Source organism: Tubulanus polymorphus, chromosome 4 (assembly GCF_964204645.1).
Source record: "Tubulanus polymorphus chromosome 4, tnTubPoly1.2, whole genome shotgun sequence".
Taxonomy (NCBI): Eukaryota; Metazoa; Nemertea; class Palaeonemertea; order Tubulaniformes; family Tubulanidae; genus Tubulanus; species Tubulanus polymorphus.
In genome coordinates this window covers 23,949,546-23,960,471 of record NC_134028.1, presented here as the reverse complement: position 1 = coordinate 23,960,471, position 10,926 = coordinate 23,949,546, and the positions used below count along the sequence as shown (strand labels likewise).

Below are 10,926 nucleotides of genomic sequence, written 5' to 3'. Positions count from 1 at the left end.
GCTGGAACTACCCGGTGCATGCATTTAATTCTACAATCGTGGATTGAACCGCCAACGTCCAGCAAATCAAAACGCGACACTTCGCCTTCCTCGTGTATTGCAAAACGATACGATACGATTTTCGATACGAATTTTAGCCATCGAGATGCTGAACCGGTGCGCTGGGTACTCCCGTTGCTAATGGGCGGATTTCAGCTATACTTTTCAACTCGTTTAATCAACGTGGCTTCCCGGATGAAAGTTAACTTTTTAACGTGAATACGCTAAAGTATGTTATGGACTCAAAACGGCAATCTTAGGATGAAATATATATATATACACATGCGACGAGAGATGCCAGGGATTTTATACGCAAAACCTGGGGCAGTGTATAGCTACGGGTCAACCGAATCGGTGGCCAAACAATAGAACTATTAGCAAAACCGTAAGTTTGTTTTTTCTACTGGGAATCACCGATGATAAAGAAAACAAAACTCAACTTCGTTCGGAAAGTGCTCAATATAACGACTTAATTCAAGAGGATTTTATGATAGTTACGCGATCTTAACATTGAATCCGATAAGGGGGCATTAAAATTGGATCAGACAAATGTCCCCCAAACAATTTCAGTACAACACTCAACACAACACTAACAAGTCGAATCAAAAGTTGATCTAAAATGTTTTTTATTCATTTATTTAATTTGTACGATTAATTGACGAGTAATTACGCGTGAATTAATGAAGTAGTGTTGACACAACAAAATATACAAATACAGATACTGACTGCGATAAAACAACAGTGACAAATATCGATTGATGTATATGCGTTGAAAGTTGCAAGTCCGAATTTGAAACGTTTCTTTTGCATTTTCAATGGTTAACGTACTAAAAAACCGCAGTATTATTTTATCTCGTGCTATCGAATGTTTTTGTCCATTTCAACATTTATAGCTACTCAACAAGGCTTTCCATATTTGCATAAGATCACGTGGTTTGTATCTAGTAGCAGTAATTTTGCTGCCGTTGACGATCTCACATTTTGTCGCCCTGGTGCCGCCAATGTTTGTAAAGCCCTTATGGAAAACTAATTGAATTTTAGCAATCTTAGCACAAACGCCAGTAATGTACGCGTCTTCGATGTTAAATATGGCCACGTGGAGGGATACGTCATACAAAATACTAGCGACCTCTAGTGACATAACGTAAGCGTTTCCGGACACGTACCGGGGGTACTTAGAAAACGGAAAGCTCGACTTTGGAACGGCCCATTTTCCAATTCTCCTCACGGGTGCCCCGGATAGAATATGACCCACTATCGAATTATTCAACTGATTTTCCTTCGTTTCCAAGTACTTCACGAGGTCGTGAATATTGACAAACATATCGTCATCGCATTTCATCAGAAATCGAGCACCCGAACAGTTCCGAGCCAATTTCAACGCCATTATTGACTTCAACGTTAGATTCACGTAACTATCATAAAAATCCTCTTGAATTAAGTCGTTATATTGAGCACTTTCCGAAAGAAGTTGAGTTTCGTTTTCCTTATCATCGGTGATTCCCAGTAGAAAAAACAAACTTACGGTTTTGCTAATAGTTCTATTGTTTGGCCACCGATTCGGTTGACCCGTAGCTACACTGCCCCAGGTTTTGCGTATGGAATCCCTGACATCTCTTGCCGCAGGCCGTGAATAAATGAATATCAGTAAATAAGGAGGATTATTCGATTTACAAATCGGCGTCTGAATCCGATATTTGAAGTCATGAGGATTAACAATCGCTGCATTCAGTTTGTAATATTCCCTTTCGGTCATATTTTCGACGGAAAATTTGTTGGGCTGCTGTTTCGTAATTTTAACCGAAGGAACTGTCGACATAGGCCGCTCATTCTCCGTCGTTAATTTTTCCGTCGTCAATATGTCGCTGGTTGCTTCGTCACGGTTTTTAGAGATGAATTTCCTGCTTAGTTTCCAAGACGAATATTGCCGCCAGAAGTAGATGTTCATAACGAAACACAACAACAATATTCCAGCAATCAGTCGATGATATTTAAACATATTCAAATAACCAGTACCTAAACTAACAATCCTTTGAATTTTATGAAAACCCGAGCTATACACGGCAGTTAATTTGCCAATATATGGTCTGTTCAAACTTCACATTCCATGCACGTCACTGTAAGTTTTATATATGCAATACGTCGTTCGTAATTCGTTTTCACCCTGAATGATAAAAATGTTAAACGCGTTTTCCGTCGTTTTAGTCTTTGTCGCTTTATAGTCTTCGACAATCCAGAAATATCCTAATAGATTCCGTCGTGCTACGTTTTCTCCTATTTTTGCTGGATGTTTATGTCACGATGCGGAAAGATGCCTTGATTCGGAAGATCTTAGTTCGCGTACTTTCGATTCTTGCACCACCATTCTCCAGTTAGTTCCTTAATAGAGCTCTCCCCAAATTGCCTCTTTGACGATTGACAACTACTCGTGGTTGTAGCAACTAGCAACTGACATGGCCGTCCAGGAATTATGCAAATCAATCACGCATCGCTTCGAGTTAACATCTTTTTTAAAATGCTGAATCATATAACGCGTCGACATAACAAGATAAACAACCACGTGGCAGGTTACGACTGAAGCCCGTGAGGAAACAAAACAATGATAAATATAGCTGCAAAGCAGCCACAACAGGTTTCTGCCTTAGTACTGGTTTAAATATCGTTCTTTCAGGAAGCGTGTACAAAGATTTCGTCAAAATCAGTCTCATCAGTTCTAAAGACAAGGCCATTTTGTTGAGTATTGTGCTGAATTTATTGGGAGAAATTTGTAGCTTAAATTTTGTAAAAGTTATTTCTTGTGTTGTATATATAGAAATTTCTATCGCAATCTATATAGAAAGATTTTTTTGTATGTTTAGTTGATGGAAAATTCGATAGATGGCGAAAATCAAAACCTTTTAACCTTTAAAGAACAACTTGAAACCCGCTCGAAATGAAAATAAACAAGACACATTCGTGAATTCTTTACCTGTTCAAATTACTCGTGAACTGGTTAATCACGCAACGTAATTATTTGTCCAAGTTTATTGAACTTATATTGAAACGACTGTATTTTCTCTGGCCAACCAGAGATACCTGGCCAACCTGAAATACCGCTAAATCCCGTCGGAATCAGAGAATAAAACAGTCGTTTCTATATATAGTCCAAAAGTAATTACGTTACCTAATTAACTAACTTACAAGTAACTTCAAACGGTTATGAATTTATAGATGAATTTTAAAGACAGTTTACTTTATTTTCGGGAATGTCGTCATCTGTCGGATTTTCACCGAACTAAAATCAGAATAGATCTTTTGAGTACATCGCGATAGAATAGAATAAAGGGTCCAGTTTCATGAAAAAGTGAACCTCAAATTTTTGGTATTATTGCAATTGTTTACTTCATTTTTCCATTGTGTTCAACAATTCGAACTTAACTAAACTTAACCGTTATTCTTAATTGTAGAACTGGGTCCAGGGCTACCCTAGGTTCGATTCTAATTGTAATTGTTACCGATTCTGAGTTTCTACATGCCGAAAAGAGGATGAACATGGAATCTATCTGAATTCCTTACCTGTAAAACTGGGTTCATCTCTATCAGTTAAATGTTGCTTATCACTTGCGGACAGGGTGTGACCATCCAATATTCATTGTCATGAATTCGTAAATTGTATTAGCGAACGAATTTCTGATCGCTGCTTTAGATGTTTTAAATCAACATTGTAAAGGTCAGCGAACCAATTTATACATATGTTTTAGCATCAAGTCTGAAAAGCCCGGTGGCGGACCCAGGGGGCTTGTGGACTTGTTCTAGTCCATTAAATTTTTGAGTGTCCCTATTCTATTTCGTCAACAAAGACAATTGGTGCATTTTAGCGGTAGTGCGCCTATAATATTTGTCTTTGTGGAACATCATAGCGAAAATTGATTTCTATGACCGCATCGTTATAATTACTAACGGTTTCTTTCGAGGTGTCGACGATGATTGTTCCTATGCGTCTTTCGTCTATAGACTACAGATCTGGAACCGTATAGATACAGTTCCAGGCCTGGTTGCGCGTAATGCTGTAAAGAATTGTATCGACTTTTTTGTAACGCGTTTAATTTCATTGAAATGAATACATGATTTTTTTCTCTTCTCGTTTATTATCTATCGTTGTTTACTCGCGGGCTTCAGTCGTAATGTGCCACGTGGTTGTTCGTGTCGTAATATTGACGTGTGTGAAAAATCAGTTCAGGTATCGCGTCGAATGATTCCTCGCCTTAAAAAAGAAGTTGACTCGAAGCGAAGGGCATGATTTACGGAATTATGGACGGCCATGCCAGTTGCTTGTTGTTACAATCGCTGTTGATATGAAAATGAGTAGTTGTCAATCATCAAAGATGCAATTTGGGGAGCTTTATGGAAGTTGGAGAATGGCGGTGCAAGAATCGAAAGATGCGAACTGGGTTCTTCCAAATCGAGGGATATTTCGTATCGTGACAGGAACAAATAAATAGGAGAAAATAAGGCGGAATATTTGAATAAGGATATTTCTGGATTTTGTGCTGAAGACGCAGTAAAGTAAAATGCCATTTGAAGCCTTATAGCACTGTCTTGTGATAGGAAAATATACAGTGAATAATGGATATTATACGAGTATACAGTCTATTGTATATAGAATCTGGTTTTGACGGATAACTAACGGACAGAGTAACTCGTTACATTAGACACCCCCTGTTTTCAGATCGATTTCTAGCCATCTGTGTGACCGCTACTGGCTGTCACCATTCGCAAATCCTTGATTATATTCAAACATCAAATTAAAGCTTGCAGCTCTGTCAACGCAGATTGGTGAACGATTTTGAAATAACATTTACGCTTTTAAAACTCCGACTTCGATGGACAGAACGGGTTCAAACGAACACGTTGTATTAACTCAAAGGATTGTTAGTTTCGGTACTGGTAATTTGAATATGTTTAAATATCATCATTTACTGGTGGGAATATTGTTGTTCTGTATCGTAATGGACATCTACTTCATGCGGCAATGTTCACCTTCGAAACTAAGCAGGAAATTCATCTCTAAAAACCGTGACGAAGCAACCAGCGACATATTGACGACGGAAAAATCAGCATCTTCAAACGAGACAACGACAGAGAATGAGCGGCCTATGCCGACAGTTCCTTCGGTAAAAATTACGAAACAGCAGCCGAACATATTTTCCGTCGAAAATATGACCGAAAAGGAATACTACAAACTGAATGCAGCGATTGTTAATCCTCATGACTTCAACTATCGCATTCAGACGCCGATTTGTAATTCGAATAATCCTCCTTATTTATTGATATTCGTTCTTTCACGGCCTGCGGCAAGAGATGTCAGGGATTCCATACGCAAAACCTGGGGCAGTGTAGCGACGGGTCAACCGAATCGGTGGCCAAACAATAGAACTATTAGCAAAACCGTAAGTTTGTTTTTTCTACTGGGAATCACCGATAATAAAGAATACGAAACTCAACTTCGTTCGGAAAATGCTCAATATAACGACTTAATTCAAGAGGATTTTTATGATAGTTACGTAAATCTAACGTTGAAGTCAATAATGGCGTTGAAATTGGCTCGGAACTGTTCGGGTGCTCGATTTCTGATGAAATGCGATGACGATATGTTTGTCAATATTCACGACCTCATGAAGTACTTAGAAACGAAGGAAAAACAGTTGAATAATTCGATAGTGGGTCATATTCTATCCGGGGGACCCGTGATGAGAATTGGAAAATGGGCCGTTCCAAAGTCGAGCTTTCCGTTTTCTAAGTACCCGCGGTACGTGTCCGGAAACGCTTACGTTATGTCACTAGAGGTCGCTAGTATTTTGTATGACGTATCCCTCCACGTGGCCATATTTAACATCGAAGACGCGTACATTACTGGCGTTTGTGCTAAGATTGCTAAAATTCAATTAGTTTTCCATAAGGGCTTTACAAACATTGGCGGCACAAGGGCGACAAAATGTGAGATCGTCAACGGCACCAAAATTACTGCTACTAGATACAAACCACGTGATCTTATGCAAATATGGAAAGCTTTGTTGAGTAGCTATAAATGTTGAAATGGACAAAAACAATCGATATCACGAGATACGTCAACCCGTTAACCGTTAAAAACGAAAAATATGTTTCAAAATCGGACGTTCAATTTAAATTTAAATTTCAATTTGTTCATCATAAATCCTAAGTATAAGATTGTGAATGAAGAAAAACAACAATAACAACAAACAGACAAAAAACAAAAAGGATGTGCAATAAAAGAAAAACAATAAAAGGAGAGAGAGAAGTAATACAATGTCTAATATATACATACAATATTATTTTAGTGATATTTATGAGTATTACGGATACTATGAACTTTTTATTCTCCCAATGGATTATTAGAATGTGGTTCTACAAAAAACATTTTAGATCAAATTTGTTTTGTTTTGAGTATTCTGCTGATTTTTGGGAGAAATTCGCCTGCTTTATTTTTGTAAAAGTTAATTGAAACAATCATTTCTTGTGTCGCGGCGGTTTGCGCTTCGTGACCAGCGGCCGCAACCTTTGGACCCTGAGGCTTTCAACCGGGGGAGGGGTTGGTGGTGGGGTCTACGTCTAGGGAAGTCAGTGCCCGAACATAGGGCAATTAACCGTGCCGGGTTGAGATATTTAAAGATTCATAGCGTTGACTGGCCGGTTGCGTGAAAAAGGTCAATAAAATAAAATCGAATTGATTGTGATCAACCAGTCCGAGCCGGTGTCCGTATTCGTTCATGTCGCCGGAAGTTTATGTCTCCATGGCAACGCGATACCGTAATCATTTCCTGGTTCTCGAAATGTATGTGTTTGAGCGTAAATAACTATCGAGTTGAAAAAAATTGTGATCGGGGTCGGGAATGAAGTTGTGTAGAAAATAATTTGACTAAGAGGAGATTTGAGGAAATCGCACCGTCAACAGAAAGAGATCCTTTTTGAGGTGAGCAAATTGTGTTCTTCTCTCTCCAGACAGAAGACGTCTGCTGGACTCTTTTTATGCAGTAAATAATTAGTTGCTTTTTTGTAAGTTTTTGTTGTAGTGCAGTCAGTTATTGTGAAGTTGATCAAAACATGTCTGGGCACCCATGTCTGTTTATGAAACTAAACCTGTGGTTGTTTATGAAATTTAATTGAGAAGGCGAAAAAATGACTGTTGACCCTTGCTTGAGATGCTCCAGGAGATAGACCCAGAATTCTTGGATAGTTTTGAACTTGTATCGCTTTATCTTTCAGATTGAAAACCGTGAAACAGAATCGACACAATGGACAAAACAGGGAAAACAGATATGGAGAGAATCGGTTTATTCCAAGAAATGGAATACCACACGATCGGAGACCGATATAAATCTAGAAATGCTTGTAAGTCGGATCAATAATTTTAAAACGAAAGCAGTTACACTCCTCTTGAACTAACAGGATGGCCACTTTTACTTGACTTGCTCTTTCCCTGACTTGCACACCGTTTTCCTTGTCTAGTACCTAGCCGTCGTTCCACAAAGGGAACCGGTAACAACGACTGGTGTTCAGACTAGCCGTTTTTCCCTTAACTTGATCTGCTAAGAATCCGATCAATTAACCAACATACAACACAGATGGAAACCGTTTGATTTTACATGTTAACAAATTTACCTGACTTTTCTTTGATTTCCGTGTATTGTAAATGGCCACTCGGTCTAAACCTAGCCCCATATCATACACCTCAAAACATGTACTCATAATACCCTATCCTGGGAGTTCAATTGGTAAGGCAATATTTAAATGTCATTTTTAATTTGCAGCGTCTTTCAACGAGGCGGCCGGTAAAGGTAAACAGATGTTGCCGGGTGGCAGTAAAACGAGGTCGTCGAGACAGGATGGATATTTCGCCGATAAATTCAATCGTATAATGGAAGCCGAGGCGTACAGCGATCCGGTTAAATCGCGACGTCAGAGACGACTGAACGAATCAAAGAAAAATATCGGTAAAGCGTTTTTACCGAGCAGTGGTGAAAAAAAACAGTAAGTTAATTCAGGGACGTTAAAATGTGGTCCTTCCTTTTTCATCCGAATAGCGTGAATATAGTTACTGATTTTATCAGGGCCTTTTGTATATAAGCATTGATCTAGAGTTCAATCCTAGTCTTACATGTATATATGATAGAGACCCTGAGAAATGGCACTTTGTAACCCAGGGCCCAGTTCCACTAAAAGGTTTAACTCTTAAATCGATTTAATTTCTTCATTAATTCAGTTTATCTTAAATCGATTTAGGCCTTAATCCCTTTTGTGAATCTGGGCCCCAGGTGACGTCACCGCATTTTTTCAAATTGTAATTGTAGCAATGAACATGTATAAGTGTGTGTCTGGCATAGGTGAAAGAGCCTTACGAATGCAAGCATTCTTTTGCTTCTGCGAGAACCTTCCCTTCTATTACAACATGAATATCATTATCGACGTATAGACTAGAGTTTAACCCTATGGACGCATAGACTAGAGTTTAACCCTATGGACGTATAGACTAGAGTTTAACCCTAGTCTATACGTCAATGATCATACTAGTAATGGCATCCTCTTGTATTCCTTCATATAATTCTGTTTGTAATGTGTTGTAATTCGAGGGAAAATAAAGTTATTGTCGTTATCATTATATTTTCATAAGGAATTACGCGCTTTCCCAACTGGTACAAAGTAAATTTGTATTTCAGGTCGGGATTAGGAAATCACTACGGAACGCTAAGTGGTCCGATTCAAGCATTCAGTCCATCGATGACCGGCGGTCGAGCCCGGAGACAGAGCGGTCGAAACTTTACCACGAATCCGGCTAAAAGAGGCACAGGATTTGGGTATGATAACGATTGATGAAACACTGTCCACCTTGTGATGAAGTCTCACACTAAGAATGAAGAAAATACTGTCCTAAAAATGATTCTAACAGAGCTGTTACTTTCCACCCATTTTCGAAATCCCCTGTGTTTATACAAAATTCCATTAGTGAATCAGAGAAATTTCTAGATTCAAACTGTTATCATTCATTCATTTTTGTATTGAATCACATACTGATAAAGAAACAAGCATTCAATAGCATTGTCCGAATCAAGAGTTTTCCAGGTTTTTTTTTGTAAAATTTGTCAATTTCCCTGATTTCTTCTGATTCCCTGAGTTTTCCAGGTCAGAAGCCGCCCTGTATGAGAATACAGTTGAAATAAACTTCTAGCTCAAGGAGACTTTTTCAATTTTAGTGTGGGATTTTTTGTTATTCACAGAGATCGTAGTCATCAATTTTATATCGGTGCAATCTAATGTCACATTTCTCTTTTTGATCAAAGCTATGTAGGAGTTACTATAGGACCGTATCATAAATACCAAGCTGACCCTTATGAACGAGCGCGAGAAATTGCCAAGGTATGAAAAATAGACTTTTCGACTCAATTTCAAAGTCAGAAATGCTTGAATTCTTTCATAGTTTAGCTACATGTTTTTACCGAATAATTGTAGAAAGACTTTGACAGTCATCGTAACTCGATGAAGGGCGGTTCATTCAAGTTAAACATGCATCCGAGAGCCTACTTCGATTTGAACCCGTATCACACCGACAAACCTTTACCCCCGAAAAAATCCGGCGATAAAAAGAAAGAAGATTTAAAACCGTTTAAACCGAGTTCGCCGCCGAAATTCGTAAGTACAGTCAAAGTCCGTTCCAAACCCTTTTAACGCCACCATCTTTCAGAGAACAAATCTGCTCAATCTCAATGAACGCCATATTTTTCATTGGTCCCAACAGTGGCATTGTAAAGTACTGGAACAATAAAAATATTACTTCAACTTAACATAAAATTGTATCAAACTCGGCCGTTCTGATTGATTCCAGTCAATTGTATTATTGTAAACCTAGGCATTCGTCTTATAAATGTTGTATAATTATTTCCTAATAATGTAGCCTGGTGGAATGAAAGCCGGAACGTTTGATCAATACCCGACACATTCAGCCGATCCGTTCAAAATCAAAGTCAAACGACCGATTCACGTCGTTAATAATACCGGGAAAATATTCATGCCATCACCGGGACCAAAGTCTGCACCGATTTCGTCGGTCATCGATCTAAATGTGGTTAGGTAAGTGAAATACGTACCCGCGAATACCAGATTACTCGGGTTACAAATCACTGAATTTTAAATACAAATTTCTCGTTTCAGATCGGTGAACTGTCAAAATTATAAAACCGTTCGATCAGTTACTTGTGTATGAACGAACTGCCAGCTTTTAAAATACTCTCAACGCTCAACGAAAACCAAGTCGAATTTGAAATTTAAATCTTTTTAAATGGTAACAAAAAATCCGCAATATCTTAGTACGAGCTATTATCATACCACGAATTGAGTTTATTTTTGTTTTAAAAACTTAAATCAGTGCTTAGAAAAATTTTTTATCGACGAATGAATCATGAAATTTCTTCTATTTATAAAGCAATAATGATTATCTTAACGGTTGCTTAAGATGCGTAGCTGTGATATTTTTGCCCTGTAGAATCGACATCCGGCCATAAAACAATTCGGCAACCCGACCGTGTTTGTGGTCGGACGCACTGAATTCCACATGAATGCGTTACTTTTTTTCTCCCATTTTCGTTGATTTTCGCGAAAAAAAGTAATTTCCACTCATATATACAGATACCCATGTGATGGTACAGTTTTTGTCATTGTAAATCGATGTATTTTCCACGAAATTAGAATAATGTACTCTGTATTATAATGTAAACCTATTCTATTTAAGACATAATGAATTATGTCACATCAATTATTACTGTGTATTACTCATTGACTGTAGGTTTTTTGACCGATTGTCTGTCAGTAAACTGTAAATAAAATTTTATTTTGTTT

At 38.2% G+C, this 10,926-nt stretch overlaps 3 protein-coding genes across 3 annotated transcripts; 2 read left to right on the top strand and 1 right to left on the bottom strand.

Annotated features, from left to right (window-relative positions):
- Positions 1 to 806: 806 nt before the first annotated feature.
- LOC141904131 (beta-1,3-galactosyltransferase 1-like) lies at positions 807 to 2,100 on the bottom strand. Its single transcript, XM_074792649.1, has one exon. The coding sequence runs from the start codon at positions 2,036 to 2,038 to the stop codon at positions 920 to 922; it is 1,119 nt and encodes a 372-aa protein (XP_074648750.1). The 5' UTR covers positions 2,039 to 2,100; the 3' UTR covers positions 807 to 919.
- Positions 2,101 to 5,027: 2,927 nt separating this feature from the next.
- On the top strand, positions 5,028 to 6,113 carry LOC141904484 (beta-1,3-galactosyltransferase 1-like). The gene has a single exon (XM_074793073.1). It carries the CDS (start codon positions 5,028 to 5,030, stop codon positions 6,111 to 6,113), a length of 1,086 nt encoding a protein of 361 aa, XP_074649174.1.
- A 727-nt stretch (positions 6,114 to 6,840) lies between these two features.
- Positions 6,841 to 10,923, top strand: LOC141903863 (cilia-and flagella-associated protein 96-like). Its single transcript, XM_074792215.1, has 8 exons — positions 6,841 to 7,009; positions 7,303 to 7,428; positions 7,848 to 8,067; positions 8,754 to 8,891; positions 9,375 to 9,450; positions 9,544 to 9,723; positions 9,986 to 10,161; positions 10,243 to 10,923. Exons 2-8 carry the CDS (start codon positions 7,332 to 7,334, stop codon positions 10,292 to 10,294), a joined length of 939 nt encoding a protein of 312 aa, XP_074648316.1. The 5' UTR covers positions 6,841 to 7,009; positions 7,303 to 7,331; the 3' UTR covers positions 10,295 to 10,923.
- The last annotated feature ends 3 nt before the right edge of the window (positions 10,924 to 10,926 follow it).